The sequence below is a fragment of the Elephas maximus genome, chromosome 27 (assembly GCF_024166365.1).
Source record: "Elephas maximus indicus isolate mEleMax1 chromosome 27, mEleMax1 primary haplotype, whole genome shotgun sequence".
NCBI lineage: Eukaryota > Metazoa > Chordata > Mammalia > Proboscidea > Elephantidae > Elephas > Elephas maximus.
In genome coordinates, this window is record NC_064845.1 from 16,193,278 (window position 1) to 16,212,300 (window position 19,023).

The 19,023-nt window shown below is 39.8% G+C and overlaps 1 protein-coding gene across 1 annotated transcript in view; it reads right to left on the minus strand.

Moving 5' to 3' along the window:
* Positions 1-19,023, minus strand: part of LOC126068478 (ubiquitin-conjugating enzyme E2 E2) — a 351,907-nt gene that overhangs the window by 82,226 nt on the left and 250,658 nt on the right. The window contains exon 4 of the mRNA XM_049871039.1: positions 7,596-7,728. Within this exon, the coding sequence (XP_049726996.1) occupies positions 7,596-7,728 (133 nt within the window). The remainder of the gene's footprint in view (positions 1-7,595; positions 7,729-19,023) is intronic.

Below are 19,023 nucleotides of genomic sequence, written 5' to 3' on the forward strand. Positions count from 1 at the left end.
AATTTACAATCCCTGACAGGGGCGGATGACTAGTGAGCAAGGTACTTATGCTTAGTATGAATCTGTAGTGGACAATTTCACATGGGTTTCACCACATCTTTGATTAGTATATAAGCATGCACTTACCTTGCTTATGGGATAATTTCCCCCTGGTTTTGATCTGTTTTAAATCACCACGTTCATTTTGAAATTTCACACGACATTAAAGGATTTCCCTAATAACTAATGATATTAGTTATTGTGGTAAGTAGATACATAACAAAAAAATTTGCCACTTTAATAGTTTTTAAGTGTACAATTCAGTGACACTCACTACATTCATCAGGTTGTGAAACCACCACTACTCCGATGATAGCTCCATCTATTTCCAAAACGTTTTCATCTCCCCAAACAAAAACTCAGTAGCCCCTAAGCAACAGCCCCCAATCTGTCCATCCCCCTAACCCCTGGTAACCACTAATAAACTTTAGTCTCTATATATTTGCCTATTTTGCGTATTTCTTATAAGTGGAATCAATTTGTCATTTTGTGTTGACTTATTTCACTCAGCATAATGTTTTCAAGGTTCATCTATGTTGTAGCATGTATCAGGACTTCACTTCTCTTTATGGCTGAATAATATTACACTGTATGCATATGCCACATTTTGTTTATTCATTCGTCTGTTTCTGGACACTTAAATTGTTTCCACCTTTTGGTTTTTGTAAATAATGCTGGAATGAACACTAGTGAACAAGTGGCTGCTTGAGTCCCTGCTTTCAAGTCTCCTGGGTATATACTTAGGAGCAGAATTGCTTGGTCATGTGGTGATCCTATATTTAACTTCAAGATATTGACAAACTGTTTTCCACTGTGGCTGCACTTTACAATTCCATTAGCAATGAATGAGGGTTCTAATTTCTTGCATCGTCATCAACACTTGATATTTTCCATTTTTCTGAGAACAGCCATCCTAGTGGGTGAAAAGTGGTATCTCACTGTGGTTTTAATTTGCATTTCCTTACCGACCATTGAGCATTTTTTTCATGTACTTGTCGGCCATTTGTGTATCTTCTTTGGAGAAATGTCTATTCAAGTCCTCTGTCCATTTTTAAATTGTGTTGTGTGTGTGTGCTGAATCTGTAGATCACTTTGGGTAGTACTGACATCTTAACAATATTAAGCCTTCCAATCCATGAACATGGGATATCTTTCCATTTATCCAGATCATCTTTAATTTCTTTCAGCAATGTTTTATAATTTTTAGTGTATAAATCTTTAAGCCCTGGTTAAATTTATTCCTAGATATTTTATTCTTTTAGATGTTTTTGTAAATGGAACTGTTTTCTTCATTTCCATTTCAGCTTGTTCGTTACTGCTGTACAGAAACTCAACAGATTTTTTGTATTGACCTTGTACCCTGCCACTTTGTTCAATTCATTTAATAGCTGTAGCAGCTTTCTTGTGGATCCTTTGGGATTTTCTAAATACAGAGTCATGTCATCAGCCAACAGAGACAGTTTTACTTCTTCCTTTCCAGTGTGGATGCCATTCATTCATTTATTCCTAACTGATCTGGTTAGAACTTCCAGTACAATGCTGAATAGCAGTAGTGAAAGCCGGTATCCTTGTCTTGTGCCTAATCTTAGGAAGAAAGCGTCTATTGAGTATGTTAGGTGTGTGTTTTACATAAATGTCCTTATGTTGAGGAATTTCCCTTTTAGTAGTAGTTTGCTGAGTGTTTTTGTCATAAAAGGGTATTGAATCTTGTCAAATGCTTTTTCTGTATCAACTGAGATGATCATGTGATTCTTTTCCTCTGTCCTACCACCATATTTTTACTCAAATAATATCCATGTGCTACTTTTTTTTTGCCAAGTGTGCCTCCCCCCCACAAGGTATTTTTATAAGTGCGCTATGACAATTTTTATGTATTGCTGTAAAAAAAACTGGCATAGCATGCTTACGAATATACCTTGTGGGCCCTTCCCCCATGAGGTATTTTCATAAGCGTGCTATGCCAATTTTTTTTTTTTTTTACAGCAATATGTAACAACAAATCGGCATAGTGCACTTATGAAAATACCTTGTGGGGAGAGGGCATGCTTTGCATAAAAACACAGTACTATAATAAGTTACGGTGATTCATTTTCTTATGTTGAACCATCCTTCATTTCTAGGATAAATCTCACTTGGTCAAGGTGTATAATGCTTCTAACATGCTGTTGGATTGTGTTTGCTGGTACTCTGGTGAGGATTTTTGCATCTATATTCAGAAGGAGTATTCATCTGCACTTTTATTTTCTTGTAGTGTGTTTATCCAGCTTTGGTATCTACGTAATGCCGGCCTCACAGAATGGGGCAGGAAATGTTCTCTCCTCTTCCAGCTTTTGGCAGAGTTTGAGAAGGATTAGTGTTAACTGACAGCATGAAATCTTTAAAGGTTTATCAAACAGGAGCATGGACTAAAAAGAAAAATTAGTGAGTTGTGTTATGCAGCTGTCTTAGTTATCTAGTGTTGCCATAACTGAAATACCACAAGTGGATGGCTCTAACAAACAGAAATGTATTCTCTCACAGTTTAGGAGGCTAAGAGTCCAAATTCAGGGTGCCAGCTCCTGGGGAAGGCTTTCTCTCTCTGTTGGCTCTGAGGGACGGTCCTTGTCATCAATCTTCCCGTGATTTAGAAGCTCCTCTGTACAGGGACCCCTGCTCCAAAGAACGTGTTCTGCTCCCAGTGCTTCTTTCTTGGAGGTATGAGGTCCCTATCCTCTCTGCTCGTGCTATGAGGTTCCTATCCTCTCTGCTCGATTCTCTCTTTTATATCTCAAAAGAGACTGACTCAAGATACAACCTAATTCTGTAGATTGAGTCCTGCCTCATTAACAAAACTGCCTCTAATCCTGCTTAACTGACAAGAGAGGTTAGGATTTACAGTACATAAGATGGTGGACAACCACACAATACTGGGCATCATGACCTAGCCAAGTTGACACATTTTGGGGAGACACAATTCAATCCAAAACAGTAGCCCAGTCATAATACTGAGGATACAGGGCCGCTGTCTGACATTAGGCAAGTGTGATGACCTGTGACATGGGCTATGAAAACCCCAAATCAGTATTTACTATTCAACATAGAATACCTCAGTTCTGTGAATTGGGAACACACCAGAGATAAACCCAGGTACCTTCGGAAACAGGGCCCTTGCAAAATTGAAAGACAGGCACTTAAAATCTCTTTCTAAAAACATTCTTTCCTGCTTTTATCACCTCTTTCCTCTCCCAAACAAAACCCGTTCTTAAGAATGCTGACAGAATTAATTTATACCAGAGTGTGACAATGAAGGATATGTGTTCCTTCTTTCAGGGATAAAAGCAATTTAAATCTTCTTTATGAACCGGGGAATGAAAGGGTCAGTTTAGAATTGGGTTTGAGTTCCAGTTTGGTTACCTACTTCCTCTGTGTCCTGTGTGCTACTTGATCTCCAAGGACCTCAATTTTCTGATTCAAAAAATGGGGGGGTAGTGAACATTTTTTTTATGGCAGAGTTATAAAAGTTATATGGATTTAATTAATTCAGCAAATTTTTATGAAATAACTACTGAATTGGCAAGCATTGTTCTAGATGCTGGGAATAGGGCCATGACCTCAGAATAAACAAAGTCCCTGTGTTGATGGAGCTTACATGCTAAATAAATAAATAAACAATGAAATACATAATGCCAGGTGCCACAGTGAAAGATCAAGTACGGTGTGGCAGTCTGCTTTCGTGAAGATTACAGCCATGGAAACCCTATGGGGCAGTTCTACCCTGTCCTACAGAGCTGCTGTGAGTTGGAAACCAGTCGACAGCAATGGGGTGTATACATACATATGCATACATACACATATACATATATATATACACACACATATATATTTTACTCTGAACTGATCTCTAAATCATGATTTACCTTAAAATGCATTAGACAAAGTTTGTAATAAAAGAATTATATGAACAAGTTTTAAAAAAAATTTATAGTAATATGAAAAGACTTTTTTCCCATCACACAGATACTTCTATGTATGTATGCAGCTTTTTTTTTTTATCCCCCCCCCAAAATCTTAGGTCCAAACTGTATCTTTTTTTTGGGGGGGGAAAATCCCTGATTCTAACAGAAGTGTTAGCAACAGCCTCAATGTCCAACCACAGGCAATTGATTAAACTTTGGCATATTTATAGAATGGAGTACCAGGTAGTTTTTATAACTGCAATGCAGCTATACGTTCAGCTGTATGTTCACCAGAACTACAAGCAGTGTCAGGTGAAAGCAGGAGTCCCTGGGTAGTATTCATGGTTAATATACTCGGCTGCTAGCCAGAAGGTCGGAAGTCCAAGGCCACTTAGAGGCATCTCAGAAAAAAGATCTGGTGGTCTCCTCCCGGTGGTCTCCCCCTAAACTGTCAGCCACTGAAGACCCTACGGGGCACAGTTCTAACCCTGACACAGGTAGGGTTGCCCTGAGTTGGAGTCGACTCAACAGAAACTTGTATTACTGGGTGAAAATGTAATGTTAAGTTAAAAAGGCAATTATAAAACCATGAGGAGTATGGCTGGATTATGACAAAAGAAAAAAAATATGTATATATGTCTGTATGCACATATATTTATATGTATATATGCAGGAAAAAAAAAAACTCACAAGAGATGTCCCAAAAACAATATAAATAATTAGTTTTCGTGATAGGATCATAGCAGTATCAGTCACTGGAGAAGGGTATCATGCTTGGTAAAGTACAGGGTCAGCGAGAAAGGAAGACCCTCAACGAGATGGACTGACGCAGTGGCTGTAACAATGGGCTCAAGCGTTAACAGCCATTGTGAGGATGGCACAGGACCGGGCAGTGTTTCATTCCGTGCTATGTGGAGTCACTATGAATTAGAATTGACTCGACAGCACCTAACAACAATAAAACAGAGTGATCGGTGACTAGCACAGCACAGGCATTACACGTCTAAACTATTAATAATAAAAGTGTTTTTGGATGGTTTTGGTTAAGAGCCCTTCAAGAACACCCACCAACTTTTTCACCCTAGAGTAACATACCTGCCTATGAAATCTGATTTCTAAAACTGATAAATTAGGAGGTAACAATTTGTTTGAAAAACATCATACAGGCTTCTATTCAATATGCATTTAAAATGTGATTCTAGTTACCAAAGTCTTATGTTTCTTTGTCCTCAAAGGTTGTCTTGCAAATTCATTCAATGGAGAGATTTAATTTTTCTTAGTAACATTCTTTACAAGTAGTCATTTGGCTTTTGCTCCAATACTCCCAGTGACAGAAAGCATGGTGTCTCAGAAGGGAAGCTACTCAAAAGCAGACTGTCCAACTAAGGATCAGATTTTCCTCACACAGAACTGAAATCCAGTTCCCTGTAATTGACACCCTCCTGTTTCTATTTCGGTTCCATCCAGCCATCCAGAATAAAGTCTAACCCTAGCCCATATCATAGCCTCTGAAACATCTGAGGACGGATATCACATTCCTCCCATGTCCTCTTCTTACTGGTAAACATCTCCAGGGTAACTGTGTATAATTCAGAGGAAAGGACATGGCCTCTGGAGTCAGAGTTGAGTAGATTCCTAGCTGTCTATTCTTGGAAAACCTCACTAAGCCTCACCTAAGTCTCCTCATCCGTGAGAGAATTCAGGGCAGTGCTTGGTCCAGTGAAGAAACTCAAGAAATGTTTACGACTCTCTCCCTCAGCTTGTTGCTGTCTGTCCTCGAAATGAGGAGTTTATGAGTGAGTGAGGCACTCCAGACAGTGTGACTGGTTCAGAGTTCTAGAGACTGCACTACTCCTAAAAAAGTATCCCTAAGGTGACGAGGATGTCAAGTTACCACAGAATTTTTAGCCAGCCCAAAGTCCAAAAATTTTAATTTTATGACAATAAAGCAGGTCTTTCTTTCCTGTCCTGTACTTGTATCATGATTTTTTTCTGATTCTATATGAAATGCTACACATTTAGCCATGCAAAATTTCATCCTATTAGTTTGGCTTATCCTTCCAGTCAGTCCATGAAGGACTTTTTGGAAATGTAATTATTTTTTCCACCTTACTAGTTTTCCAACCTAGCTTTGTTTAATTTGCAAACTTCTGTCATGTAGAACTTGGATGAGCCTACACATTTTCTGAGGCATCTATGGCACAGAACAGACTGCACCAGACTTATAAGCACCACAACTGCCTGGTCTGAGTTTTCCCTCCTCTTCCTCACTCTACTGCAGAGGTTGCCAGAGAAAAGTTCTCACTTCACTGGGAGCACAACAGGCTACTCCAGGTGATACACGGGCTGGTCCAAAGTAGAATGGAAAGATACAAGGTTCCCATGCAGTACAAAGAGAAAATAAGTATTAGGTTTACTGTGCTTTGTGGCTGAAAACCAACCAAATGCAGCTCTAGGTGGTCAACGGCGCAACCAACTCCGTCAGCTTGCACGTAAAGAGCATGGGATTTGAACCCAGGCGTCCTGGGTTCAAATCCTAGTACCACTATGTGCTTAATTTCTTAATTACTTAATTTCTCTGTGCCTTGGTTTCCTCATTTGTAAAATGAGGATGATGCTAATATTGAGCTCATAGGGATGCAGGAAGGGAGGGAGGTGCAAGGGGAGGGAGAGGAGAACTACAGAAAGTCACAGTGAAGGTCTAGTCTTATTCTTGCTTTTAAAGTTCTTTATCCCAACCTGTAACTCAACGAAGTTTTCTTTTCCTCCACATTGAGAAGTTAAGTTGGGGCAAGATTAGAATTCTTCCTCAGTGGCCAGCACACAGTCAGTGTCTTCGGGGCCTTTTCCTCTACCAGAGTGGAGAAGAGATGCTAATGGAGGGGATATCTAAAATAGTCAAATGACTGGCTTATAGGCAGTAGAAAGGAATGTGAAGAACTTGTAGCACACATCACCTCACCTAAAATAAATGAGAGTCTTCCTCTCCATGTTTGGATTACACTGCACTCTTGCACTCTGTAGTTTCTTCAGATGTGGACATAAAGAACTTTTCATTAGTTAATCCATTTTATTAACGAACTACGTATTCATAAATACTTCATATGTTTTTAAGCCTCTGTGGCTCCCACTTTCCATACAGTGCATAAGCACTTCTGCGGGAATCTGAACTTTGGAGGCATTAAAGCCCAAAGCTGGTGCCATAAACCCTGCCTTGTGAGGCTCTGCTGTTAGTCTGGCTGCTGCAGCTCCAGCTCCAGCTGTAGGCTACGTATGGTTCTCCTCTGGGCTCTAGGGCTGCCCTGGCCCAGCCTCACTCCCCCATTTCTACCCTCATCCCACACTGTCTTATGTTACCCTAAAACATACACCACTGACAGGGGACGCTGAGAGCAGATGAGGAAAAGCAATGAACTATTATTTAGTGAAGGGCTGGGGTGGGAGAATAAACTTGCCATTTTTATCATTCTGTTTCCTTTGTACACACATACCACCCTGGGAAGTTGTCCATGTTAACAGAAGAGACATGCATTTCTAGATACGTCTATTTAAGAGTATGTATATGTATGTACATATACAATAATACTTATTGCTAAAAATGGATGAATGCTTCATACTGACCTTAGGGGGTTTGAACGGATAGTCTGCTGAAAAGGTAATGTCAAGAAAGAACACCCCTCCTTCATAGACAGATCCTGGGGGTCCCAATATAGTTGACCTCCATTCATAAATGTTGTCTCCTTTGGGTCCAGCACTAAAGTAAGACATACAAATGAAATGTGCTTAGAAATTACATAGAGCCTAAAATTTAAAAAAATCTACTTATGGTAACAATAAATAGAGCAATTTCATAAAAACACAACAAAGTTAATAGGTTAATTCTGTGTAATAATTCATATGTCAATATCATCGGTATTCTAGAAACAAAATATGTTGGCTTCACTTAACAAAATAGAACCAAGAAGAATTCCCTTATGCCATTCACCTCGCTAAACCTATGAAATAAAAGATTTCAAAGACCATAGCCCAGAGGTAGGACACAAATGTTTAAGCATAAGATTACCTGTGAAGTCCTAATATAGTCATAAGGTCATGGAAACAAAATTTCAAAGCTATTAGAGGCACTGAAAATAACATGTCTAATTCTTTTGCTAACAAACAAGAACAAACATGAGGTACATGAGTAAATGTTTACCACCCCTAAGACTCGGTTCAAGTCTCATATCCCACGTGAATCTTCTTCCTTCCTCTCTCCCCACCCAAAGGGCTCCCCACTCCTCCCCATCCATTATGACCAATGTGATCTGGGGATCAGATGTATCGCTTTGTTCTGTAACTCTGTTTTATAACTGTTTATACTTCTTCTGTCCCGATCTAGAATAGACGTTCCTTAAGGGAATGCACTTTGCCTTGTCCTTAGTGTCTAAGAAGTCAGTATGTGCTGGGTGATGATAGATTAATAGCAAATCGAGTGAAGCCACATGGTTATTAAGTCTCAGAAACATTCACTGAGGAAAATAAGGCCCAAGTAAGTCACCTGAATTGTGTGCTGAAGGGCGAAACAAGATAGAACTTAGCTCTCCACTGCTCTCTTTACTACATCAAGACGTTCCCTCATCTACTAACTAGAAACTCTCCCCACACCCCGCAGCAGAGGGGCTTGGGAAAGATTGTATTGCCAGCAATGATTGGACTTCTTTACCCTCTTATTTTGAAATTAGTTTGGATCTACAAACAATTCATTGTTAAGCAGATATAAAAAAAGAAAGTATGCATTATGACAAAGTTGGGATTATTGCAGGAGTGAAAAGATAGCTTCACAATAGAAAATATATTAATGTAATTCACCTCATGAGCAGATTAAAGGAGAAAAAAATTATAACCTCTAGATACAAAAAAAGCATCCAACAGACATTAATAGCCACTTATGATAAAAACTCTTAGCAAAACTGGAATAGAAGGAAACTCCTTTAAATCACATGAAGACCATCTACCAAAAACCTCACAGCAATTATTGTATAAAATGATAAATATGGAAAACCCTCCCTTTGTTTATTTATTGCGCTTTGGGTGAAAGTTTACCAAGCAAATCAGTTTCCCATTCAATAATTTATACACAAAGTATTTCGTGACATTGGCTGCAATCCCTGCAGCGTGCCAGCACTCTCCGCATTTCCACCCTGAGTTTCCCATTTCCTTTGGTCTGGTCTTCCTGCTCCTTCCTGCCTTCTCATCTTTGCTTTTGAGCAGATGTTGCCCTTTCGGTCTCATAGAGTTGATTGTTCTAAGGAGCAATTTCTTTATAGGTGTTAGGGTTGAAAACACTCCCTTGAAACTGAGGAACAAGAAAAAGGATGCTTGGTCTCTTGACTTCTAATCACTTTTATAATAGAGATCACAGTCTTCACAGTGTGAAAAACACAAGGAATAAGAGAAACAAAGCATACATGGATTGAAATGGAAGAAATAAAACTGCTGGCATTTGCAGGAGATATGTATACAGAACCCACCTCCCAAATCCATATAGACCTTATTAAACAATAAATGAGTTTAGCAAAGTGGTTATATGTAAGATGAATATCTAAAAAATCAACTGCATTTCAATATCCCAACAAAATTAAAAAATGTACTTTAAAATATCAGCCACAGTAAGTATTAAAAATATAAGGAAGCTATGAATAAATCTCACGACAGATATAAACGATCTTTTTGGAGAAAATTATAAAACTTTATTGAAATACACACAAGAGAGTTAACCCTTTCATGCTCACGGGTACTTGTAGGGGCCAAGGACTTTTTCTGCCTCTGAAGGCTCGTTGGGAATCTGCCGTACCACTGGTGAGTGCATGCTGCCACAAGGCAGGGGCCCTTATGACTGAAACCGAATGGGTGTGTGTTGCAAATTACTGTTTTCACAGGGTATTGTATGAGGTGTCTGAATTTCCGGTAGGAAAAATAGAAATTTTGAAAACTTTTTCCAATCAACTCAATGGAAATGTTTTTTTTTTTTTTTAATGTACCAATAGACACCAGTGGGAATTCTGGGGTAAAAGTAGTGGTACTTCATATGTACCACTAAGCACTTGGGGAGGGGGCAAGAAAAAAAAAACCTATACTACCTACTAAAAATTCAGACAGGCTCAGTGATTCAGCATGCTTCCATTAATGAAAACACATGGTTTCAACAAAAAAATTCAAAGCAGAAAATAACTGGTTCACAAAAGGGTTAAATAAATGGGGATTGATACCATGTTTGTGACAGGGAGACCCAATATCCTACAGATATAAATTTCCCCCAAATTGATCCAATGCAATCCCAGCAGTTTTTTTTTTTTAATGAAACTTTAAAAATTGATGTTAAAATTTATATGGAAGATCAAAGAAACTCCTCCCATTTTCCCACACACATAGAAACCTAATATGTGTCAGAACTGATGGGGCTGGGGAAACTGCTTTTGTATTTAGAAAACAGTAGATTTCCACTTCAATAAATATACAAAACTCAGTTGCAGGTGGATTAAACACTTAAATGCAAAAGTCAACAGTTTTAGACTTTGTTAAAAGAAAGTAACAAGGCAAGCCACAAACTATGATGTTTGCATCATACAAAACTGACAAAGGACTAGTGTCCAGAATATACAAACTCCTATGAAGCAAAAAAAGACCAACAATTCAATGGAAGAGACAAGAATAAACACTTCCAAAAAGAAAACAGATGGATGGAAAATAATCATATGAAAATGCTCAATTTCATTAACATGGAGGAAATAAAATTTAAAATCACAATTCAATATTACTTTCCAAGATCCATAGGCAAAAATAAAATCCTGATGAAAGCGACTGCTGACGAAGACATGGAAAAACCTGAACTATACACATCGCTGATGACAGGGTAAGCTGCAACAATCATTTTGGATAAGCGTGTGGGCTGAATACGCTCCTACCCTACAACTGCACTCCTAGGTGTACACCCCAGAGAAAGTCTTGTGCACGTGCACCAGGAGCTATGGACAAGAATGTTCATGGGGACATTATTTGTAAGAGCAAAACTGAAAACAACACAAATGTCCACTGACAAAAAAGTTCACAAATGTGGTATATTCCCCCAAAGGAAATTCTGTACAGCAGTGAAAAATTTACATGGATAAATTGTAAAGATAAAATACTAAATAAAAAAAAAGCAAGTCTGAAAAGAATATATATAGTATAATACTACTACTACCCGTATACCTGCTGCCATCAAGTCGATTTTGACTCATAGCGACCTTATAGGACAGAGCAGAGCTACCCCACAAGGTTTCCAAGGAGTACGTGGTGGATCTGAACTGTTGACCTTTTGATCAGCAGCCTAGCTCTTAATCACTATGCCACCAGAGTTTCTATACTACTATTACAAAGTTTAAAAGCGAGCCAACAAGAAAATCTATTGTTGAGGAACACAGGCATATGCAGTGAGGTATAAAGAAAGGCAAGAAAATGAACGACGAGAAGGTTCAGGAAAGTGGTTTCCTAGAAGGGGGCAGAGAGTGGAGGAGCAGCAAGCAGGGCCACGATGGTTCTGGGGAAGCTCTACCTCTCAGTGTGTGGTAGATTCACCAGTATGTTTCATTACTTGGCTCCATAGCTTACTTACATGTTAGGTATGTTGTTTTATATGTATCGATTTTCATATTAAGAAAATGTGGACAAAATTTTGCTATGTGAGAAAAACAAGTTGAAGGCTATGTGTAGTGTGAGCCTACCTACATACATTAAAAACACATGAAAAATACTCTCTATTGTCTATGGATGCATATCTATATAAACATCTTCTAAGAGATGGATGGAAGGATATGCCTAAATTCATGACTGGTTGTGCAAGAAGCAGGGGAGAGACGGTGTGGGAAGATGCGATGAAACAGACCTGCAGATGGGGAATGAAAGAGGGTTTGATTTTATCTCTAGTGTTTGATTTCTCCCACATTAAAAAAGATGAAGAAAATCCCTGTTGGTCAAGCTTACTGCAAAGTGCTGAAATACACTGAGAAGCAGCTGTGCAAGGGACCTGACGACAGCATCCCTGCCCCACCTTCCCCTCCGTGTCCTACCTCTCCTGAAGTTGCCAGTGCAGCACAGACCATACATTCAGGCCAGATGACAGCAAAGCTTTGGCAACAACAGCGCCTTGTTGCCACACAAGCTCACTCACTCAGATGAATAATACACATGGTTACGCCCTGAGCTATAATTAGACTTAACATGAATAGATAAGTTTATCAGAAAGAAACGCTTATAAGTAATTATAGAAGAAATTTAATTAAAAAAAAACACACAGTGCAGAGTACACAGGTATGAAACAATGAGCAAAGGTACATTTTTGAAATATGAAAATATAATTTCCCTGAAAATGACGTCTACAATCTGAAGATGATCTTCTAAGAATGGTAGCCAATTAATTCTATAATGCAGGCCACTATAAGGAGTCACCAAATAGTGTTAACAAAGAAGAGACTCAGAAGTAGACGACAGGAGCTACCTCACCTAGGAGGGCAATGTCTGCAAATAACTGAAACTCAGTGTGTGCCCATCCCAAGTTTTATCTGGGTCTCAGTCAGAACTCCAAATTTTATTGGTTCTTTGAAGTCAGTTGGTTGTCTACACATAGTTAACAGTGGACTAAAAAAATGCAGCTAACTTTATCACTCTGAGTTGGCTTATGCAGCCAAAATATACCTTTTTAAGAAATGCAGGTAGTCCTCAATTTACGACAGGGTTCCGTGCCAATGACTCCCTCGTAAGTTGGTTCTCAATTAAGTCGAATACCTCTTTTTTTTTTTTTTAAGTTTTCATTATGATTGCCTTTTATTATCTGTATCTTCACAGATCTGCTTTGTTTTTGGCAGTTGGGAACATTAAATATAAACTTACAGATATATTTTTAAACTTACACACATTAAAAAATACACAAATCATGGAAGTTTACTCTAGCAGTGAGAAGAGCGGGACGATGGTGGCATTTTGTCAGTTTTAATAACTCCACTTGTGGAAGGTTCTGGATGGTCTGGATTGACCCTGGGAATGGGGATGGAGTTTCTAGTCAGAAAATTAGTGAGAGTTGTCTGTGTGACCCTTTTCTTCTTCTTTTTTTTTTTTCATTATATATTTCATTGTAACACCTCACAGCTTCCTAAATCTGCCTATCGACTTTAGCAAAGTGATTATTAGCATTTGGGTTCACATTTTCAAGCAGCTGAAGCCCTTGTTTTAGTTTAGAAAAAACTTCAGCTAATCCTTTCACTGTAAAATTTTTTTTGTCTCTCCTTCCTCTTCCTCATTATTTCTTTCTTCTTCAAAATCCATTAAGCCCTGGTCTGTCCATTTCCTTCTTCATGATCTATAAGCTAAGCCTTCAAATGTTAGCTGCTGTTATTGTTGTTAGCCCTTGTTGCTGATACCGTTGTTCACAAACACACTCAAAAGGTTAATTCCCTAATAAGTTTACAAGAAGAGCTTCAAGATCCTAGCAGTAGAAAACAGGCTACAAAGACCTGTGCTTTAAAAAAATATCCTGCGACCTAATCTTACGACACGTTTGGGTAAAGCAGAACTTTGGAAATCAGACTTCATAGCTGCCACTCCCTAGAAGTCCATTTTTTCACTGAATGTTCGGTTAACATAAGGATTTTCAGGCATGAGGTTATTTACTGAGGTTTTTCCCGTCTGTACAGCACGTAGGAGTTCCTTCTGGTGAGTCCTGTGACCCAGAGAGATTACCTTAAAGTGCAGGTGGGACCCACCAGACAGGGAGGTATCTCATGTGAAAAACCAGTGCTCATTCGCTGCAGATCCAAAGTTAAACCAACTAAAGAGATGTTGCTTAGGGCAGGGGACAGAATGGTGAGGAGAAGACAGTACAAGAGGATTTCTCAGGAGCTCTCGCAAGCCCCGCTTAAAGGACAGACCTTATGTAATTGACTTCATCCACTAAAGTGAAGAAGCACATTGTTCACACTCAAGTGGTATACCGTACCTATGGCCAAAGTCCTTCTAGAAGTAAAGAGCTGCAGGAACAGTGAGCTTCTGGCTTACACACAATGATGCATATTTCCCCCTAGCTTCACACTGGAAGGAAAGGTAGTCCCCACCCCTTAAAAGAAAATGTGAAGGCAAGACCCAGATCAGTCACAGATAAGGACCATAGGAAAGGCAGCTGAAGAGGGGAAATGCCACAAGACTGTCTGAATCCAACTACCGTGCTGCAGAAAATCTTTTAAATGGGATCTTTTGCTTCCCTGTTTTTTCTGGCTTCTTGCTACTTCCAGGGTCAAGCCCAAAATCCTTAGTAGCACACAAGGTCTTTCATAAAGATCTGGCTCCAGCTTTCTATCTCTGGTCTCATCCCTGGTCACTTCCCTCCCCTCCAAATCTATCCTCTAATTGTACTTGTAGCAGTTCTAAAGGAGTTGGGCTCTCTCTCGGCTTTTGGGTGAGGTGCTCTGTATGCCTGACCATTCTATTTGTCCTTTAGGTCTTAATTTAGCTAGGTCCCCCTCCAGGATGTCTTTCCTACCTCCTAGAGGCTGCACTAAATTCTTCTCTGGAAGTGCTAACATTCTTTACAAATATAACCCGTTGTTGATGAGTCAATTCTGGCTCATAGTGAGCCCGTAGGACAGAGTAGAACTGCCCCACAGGGCTTCCAAGGAGCAGCTGGTGGATTCGAACTGCCGACCTTTCGATTAGCAGCTGAACTCTTAATCATTACGCTGCCAGGGTTTCCATACAAATATAAGCATTATTAAATCAGAGACAGGTATGGGACTTGTAATATTGAGGAAACAGAATAAATAAATAAATAATAAAATAACAGCATTATCGGGATCACAGGAAAAAACTCACCCTGATGGTGAGAAGGCATCCTCTGTGTCCAGCAAGGTGTGGAAAAAAGCCCAGGACCATAGTTCTTGAGAGGACAAGTGGAAAATGCTATCTCGTAAACGCCTAAGGGTTCCTATGTTTGTATTCAGTAAAATTTTCTTCCCCCTAAAGACTGATACTTCCAACACCTACCACAGCATCTCAGGAAGTTGGAATATAACAGTGCTGATTAAAAAAAAAGATCCATTTCGTACACGAAGGACCAAGCAGAACGGGACGGTTACTCTTTTCTCCAAGTATTTATCTCCCTCATAAGGCTTCTTTCTACTCTTTAAGTGTCTATTCCTAATTCTCTTGAAGTAGTCCAAGAAAAATTATAATTTTTGTGAATGAGTGCTTAATAAATGAGAAGCATCTTTATCCTCAATCACTTTCTAGATCTGAGATGTAAAGATGAAAAGGATCTCGGCTGACAGTGGCTATCTTTCACCAGCTCTTACCTTAAAGTCCTATTGACATCTACTTTGTTTGCACCCTTTGTTAACACTGTCAACATCTTAGCAGACAAGGAAGAACAGGAGAGAAAGAATATTCTAAACCAAAAAATAATTACTGCTTAATAATCACTGTACAGCCCTGGTGGTACAGTGGTTAAGTGCTCGGCTGCTGACCATGGAATGAGAGTAGGGCTCCGAATATCCCTGAAGTCCTGTTCCGTAAGGACAGCCTGTCCTGGGCAGCACAAAGAGGGCCTGACTTGGAGCCAGAAGGCTCTTCTGCCACTTCTGCCACTGTAAGTTGTGTGGAAACACGGGTGGTGTAGTGGTTAAGAGCTACGGCTGCTAACCATAAGGTAAGCAGTTTGAATCTGCCAGGCGCTCCTTGGAAACTCTATGGGGGCAGTTCTACTCTGTCCTATAGGGTTGCTATGAGTCGGAACCGACCCGATGGCAGAAGGGTTTGGTTTTTTATGTAGTTGTGTCAGTGCCCTGGTGGCATGGTGCTTAAGCACTTGGCTGCTAACCAAAAAGTTGGTGGTTCGAACCCACCAGCCACTCCACTCCTTAGGAGAAAGATGTGGCAGTCTGCTTCCGTAAAGGTTACAGCCTTGGAAACCCTATGGGACCGTTCCACCTTGCCCTACAGGGTCACTCACTATGAGTTGGAATGGACTCCACAGCAATGGGGTTGGCTTTAATCATTGTACTTCCTTTTCCCAGGCAAGGCAATAGCTAGCAAGACAGCATGTTCAGCAAGTAAGCTAGCTTTCTGTAACTCCTAACAGCCTGGACTTCCTGCCTCTGTGTGTGTGCTTATTCTTCCCAACATGTGGTATATTGCAGTGAGTGCACAAGGATGTGGCAGACTTATTAAAATTTTAAGAGACATAACTATAAGAAATAGTGAGCAGGGGAGGTAAACACAGAAATTGGGAGGTAGGAAGGAAGACTACAGGGAAAAACTCTTCCTTCTAAACTACATTTTTATAATTAACATTCACTTAAAAAAGACGGGCCAAAACAAGTCACAAACTCAAATACAGGCGGTCCCTGACTTAGAACACCGAGTAGACGAACCACACTTGACTGTTCCTTTTTTTCTGTACATCTTATTCTTAGTAATATGTATTACATAGTGTTGCAGTTCACGATTTGCTGATGTTATTCCTCTCAGATGTAATGTCTCCAACCCCCAAAGACAAACGAAAATCTGATTTATGAAAGGTACTGATAAGAAAAAGCAATAATAAAGAGAACTAAAAAAAAAAAAAAAAACAGGCATTCGACTTATGTCACAACCTACTTAACGGCGGAGTAGTCATCCGAACAGAGCAACGTCGTAAGTCAGAGGCTACCTGTATAACCAAATCTTATTTTTACACATATGGCTTATTAGAAATAAGGTTCCTATTATAATGGCTTTGTAACACATTCAACTTTTTTGTAACACAGAGCAAGCATTAGAACTGGACTGGAATTCTACTGAGTTGGACAATTTGGCATAAAACCAAATACAATTACTTAATATATAGAACTACAGAACTTTTAGGCCTTTAATTTGCTGAAAGGATACAAGAAATGAGCTGAGTGACTCTCAGCCTTTTTTTTTTTCCTTTCCAATATATAGTCTCCTTCTAGTAACAATGAACCACCAGACCAGTGATTCTCAGCACATGTACTGGGGGTGGAAGGAAGGAGTGATCTCAAAAGTGACAAAGCTCCTCTCCTACTGAGAATCACTTATCTCTAAAGCCTTCATTCCAAAGGTGATAAAACTTAAGAGCCACCGAGGTGAAATACTTTGCAGGAGGACACACCCATAGAAGAAAATGTGAGCCTTCTGTGGAAGGTGGAAGTTCTTATCCTGTCTGCCAATTTAGATATGAAGATTCAACTAAAAAAAACCTACACAGTTACCATTACGATAGACTGCCCTGCTTAAGATAGGGGACCTGAGATCAAGACCAGCGTCTAGATTTTTCTTTAACTTTTTCATCCTGGGCACGTTTCCAGGACTATTTTCAGAGGTTAAGTAATCAGCTATTTTTATTTCAGCCACAATTTTTTTTTTTTTTTTTTTAGCTTTTCAAACTAGAAACTCCATGGCTATCTTTGACTATTCCCTTTATTTCTTCACCAAACCTACTGCTTCCTGCAACACTGCTTTTGTTGCCCACTTCCCGCTCCCAACTCTTGTGCTTTTTTCTCTCTTCTGTGTGAGAAACGAAAGGCCTAAAGGTACTCAGGACTTCCTGAATTTGCCTCTCTTGTTCTTTGTTGGATCTATACCACAAGAACAATTTTGGTGTGTGAGCTAGCCAATGTAACAAGTGAAGTTTCTTTATTATTTAAATTTTCCCACACATGTGGGAGACATGAAAGGATGTAGGGCTTTAATCTGTCTGGTGATCTCATCTGCAGGGTAAACAAGTTTCTGCCAAGAGGCCCCGCTGCCCTTACACAGTTTTCAGGAAGTCAAATCCTGTCTCAAAATTTTTCAATTCTCAAAAAAACTGCCACTCGCAGAGGATAAAACCGGAAGTTCCTCAGCGGCATTCCAACTGTAACTTTCTACTTTCTCACATTTATAGTACCTCAAAGTAAACATTCATCTAGAAGTTAAGATGGCAGATCTCAGAGAGCAGACAGGGTTGTTAAGAGTCATTTCTTATTTGTGTGCAGTTACCATCCAGGCAATTTCTCTCCCACGTTAAACACCCCCAACACACTCAACACGCTTTTCACTTACTGACAACGTCTTTTGTTTCTTGGATAGGAAAACGGCAAAGAACGATTCATTCACACAGCTGCCTGATTTATTCCAAAAAAGCTTGGGTGCAGTACCCTACAATCCTGCAGGACTTATCCCTGGCAGCTAGCTGTTAGACCCATCCAGCATCACCATTCTCTTTCACCAGGTGTCTGAGGGTAAGGTCAGCACAGAAGAGACCAAAAACCAAACCAAACCCACTGCTGCTGAGTCCATTTCAACTCATAGCAACCCAACAGGACAGAGTGGAACAGCCCTGTAGGGGTTCCACCGCTCTAAATCTTTACGGAAAACAGACTGCCACATCTTTCTCCTATGGAGCAGCTTGGTGGATTCGAACTGCCGGCCCTCCTGCTAGCAGCCAAATGTTTAACCACTGAGCCACTAGGGCTCCCCTCTAAGGAAAGGCTTCCTAAAAAGGGTTGCAATTAAGCTGGGCTGGAAAGGTGAAAAAGATTTTAACAGATACCGGAGGGTGGGGCATGACATACTAAAGGCATAGTGGGGAAAAAAAAGCAAGAAGGAAGAAAGTAGGTTGTCTGCTGGGAAAATGGCAAATACTCCACGGTGGCTGAAGGTGGATGGTGTTGGGCCTTCCATGTCATATAAGGAACTGGAAATGCAGTATGGAGCCCTGTGGTTTTCATAGTAGTTGTAGGGCTCCCCGAGGTCTTCTGAAATCAGTAAGATCTCTACTTCCTTCTCACCTGAGAATAAACCACAGAAACTCCACTTTGTTTTATTAACTGGTATTCAGCACGTATCTTTGAATACTCTTTCAGTAACTGTAGTCCACGGCTTTAAAAAAAAAAAAAAAACTTACTTCTGGAACTCTAAACAACAGCCACAACAAAAACCCGGTCCCTCTCCAGACCAATGAAATCAGAACTGAATTTGCACCTGGGCTGAGAACCAGAGGCTG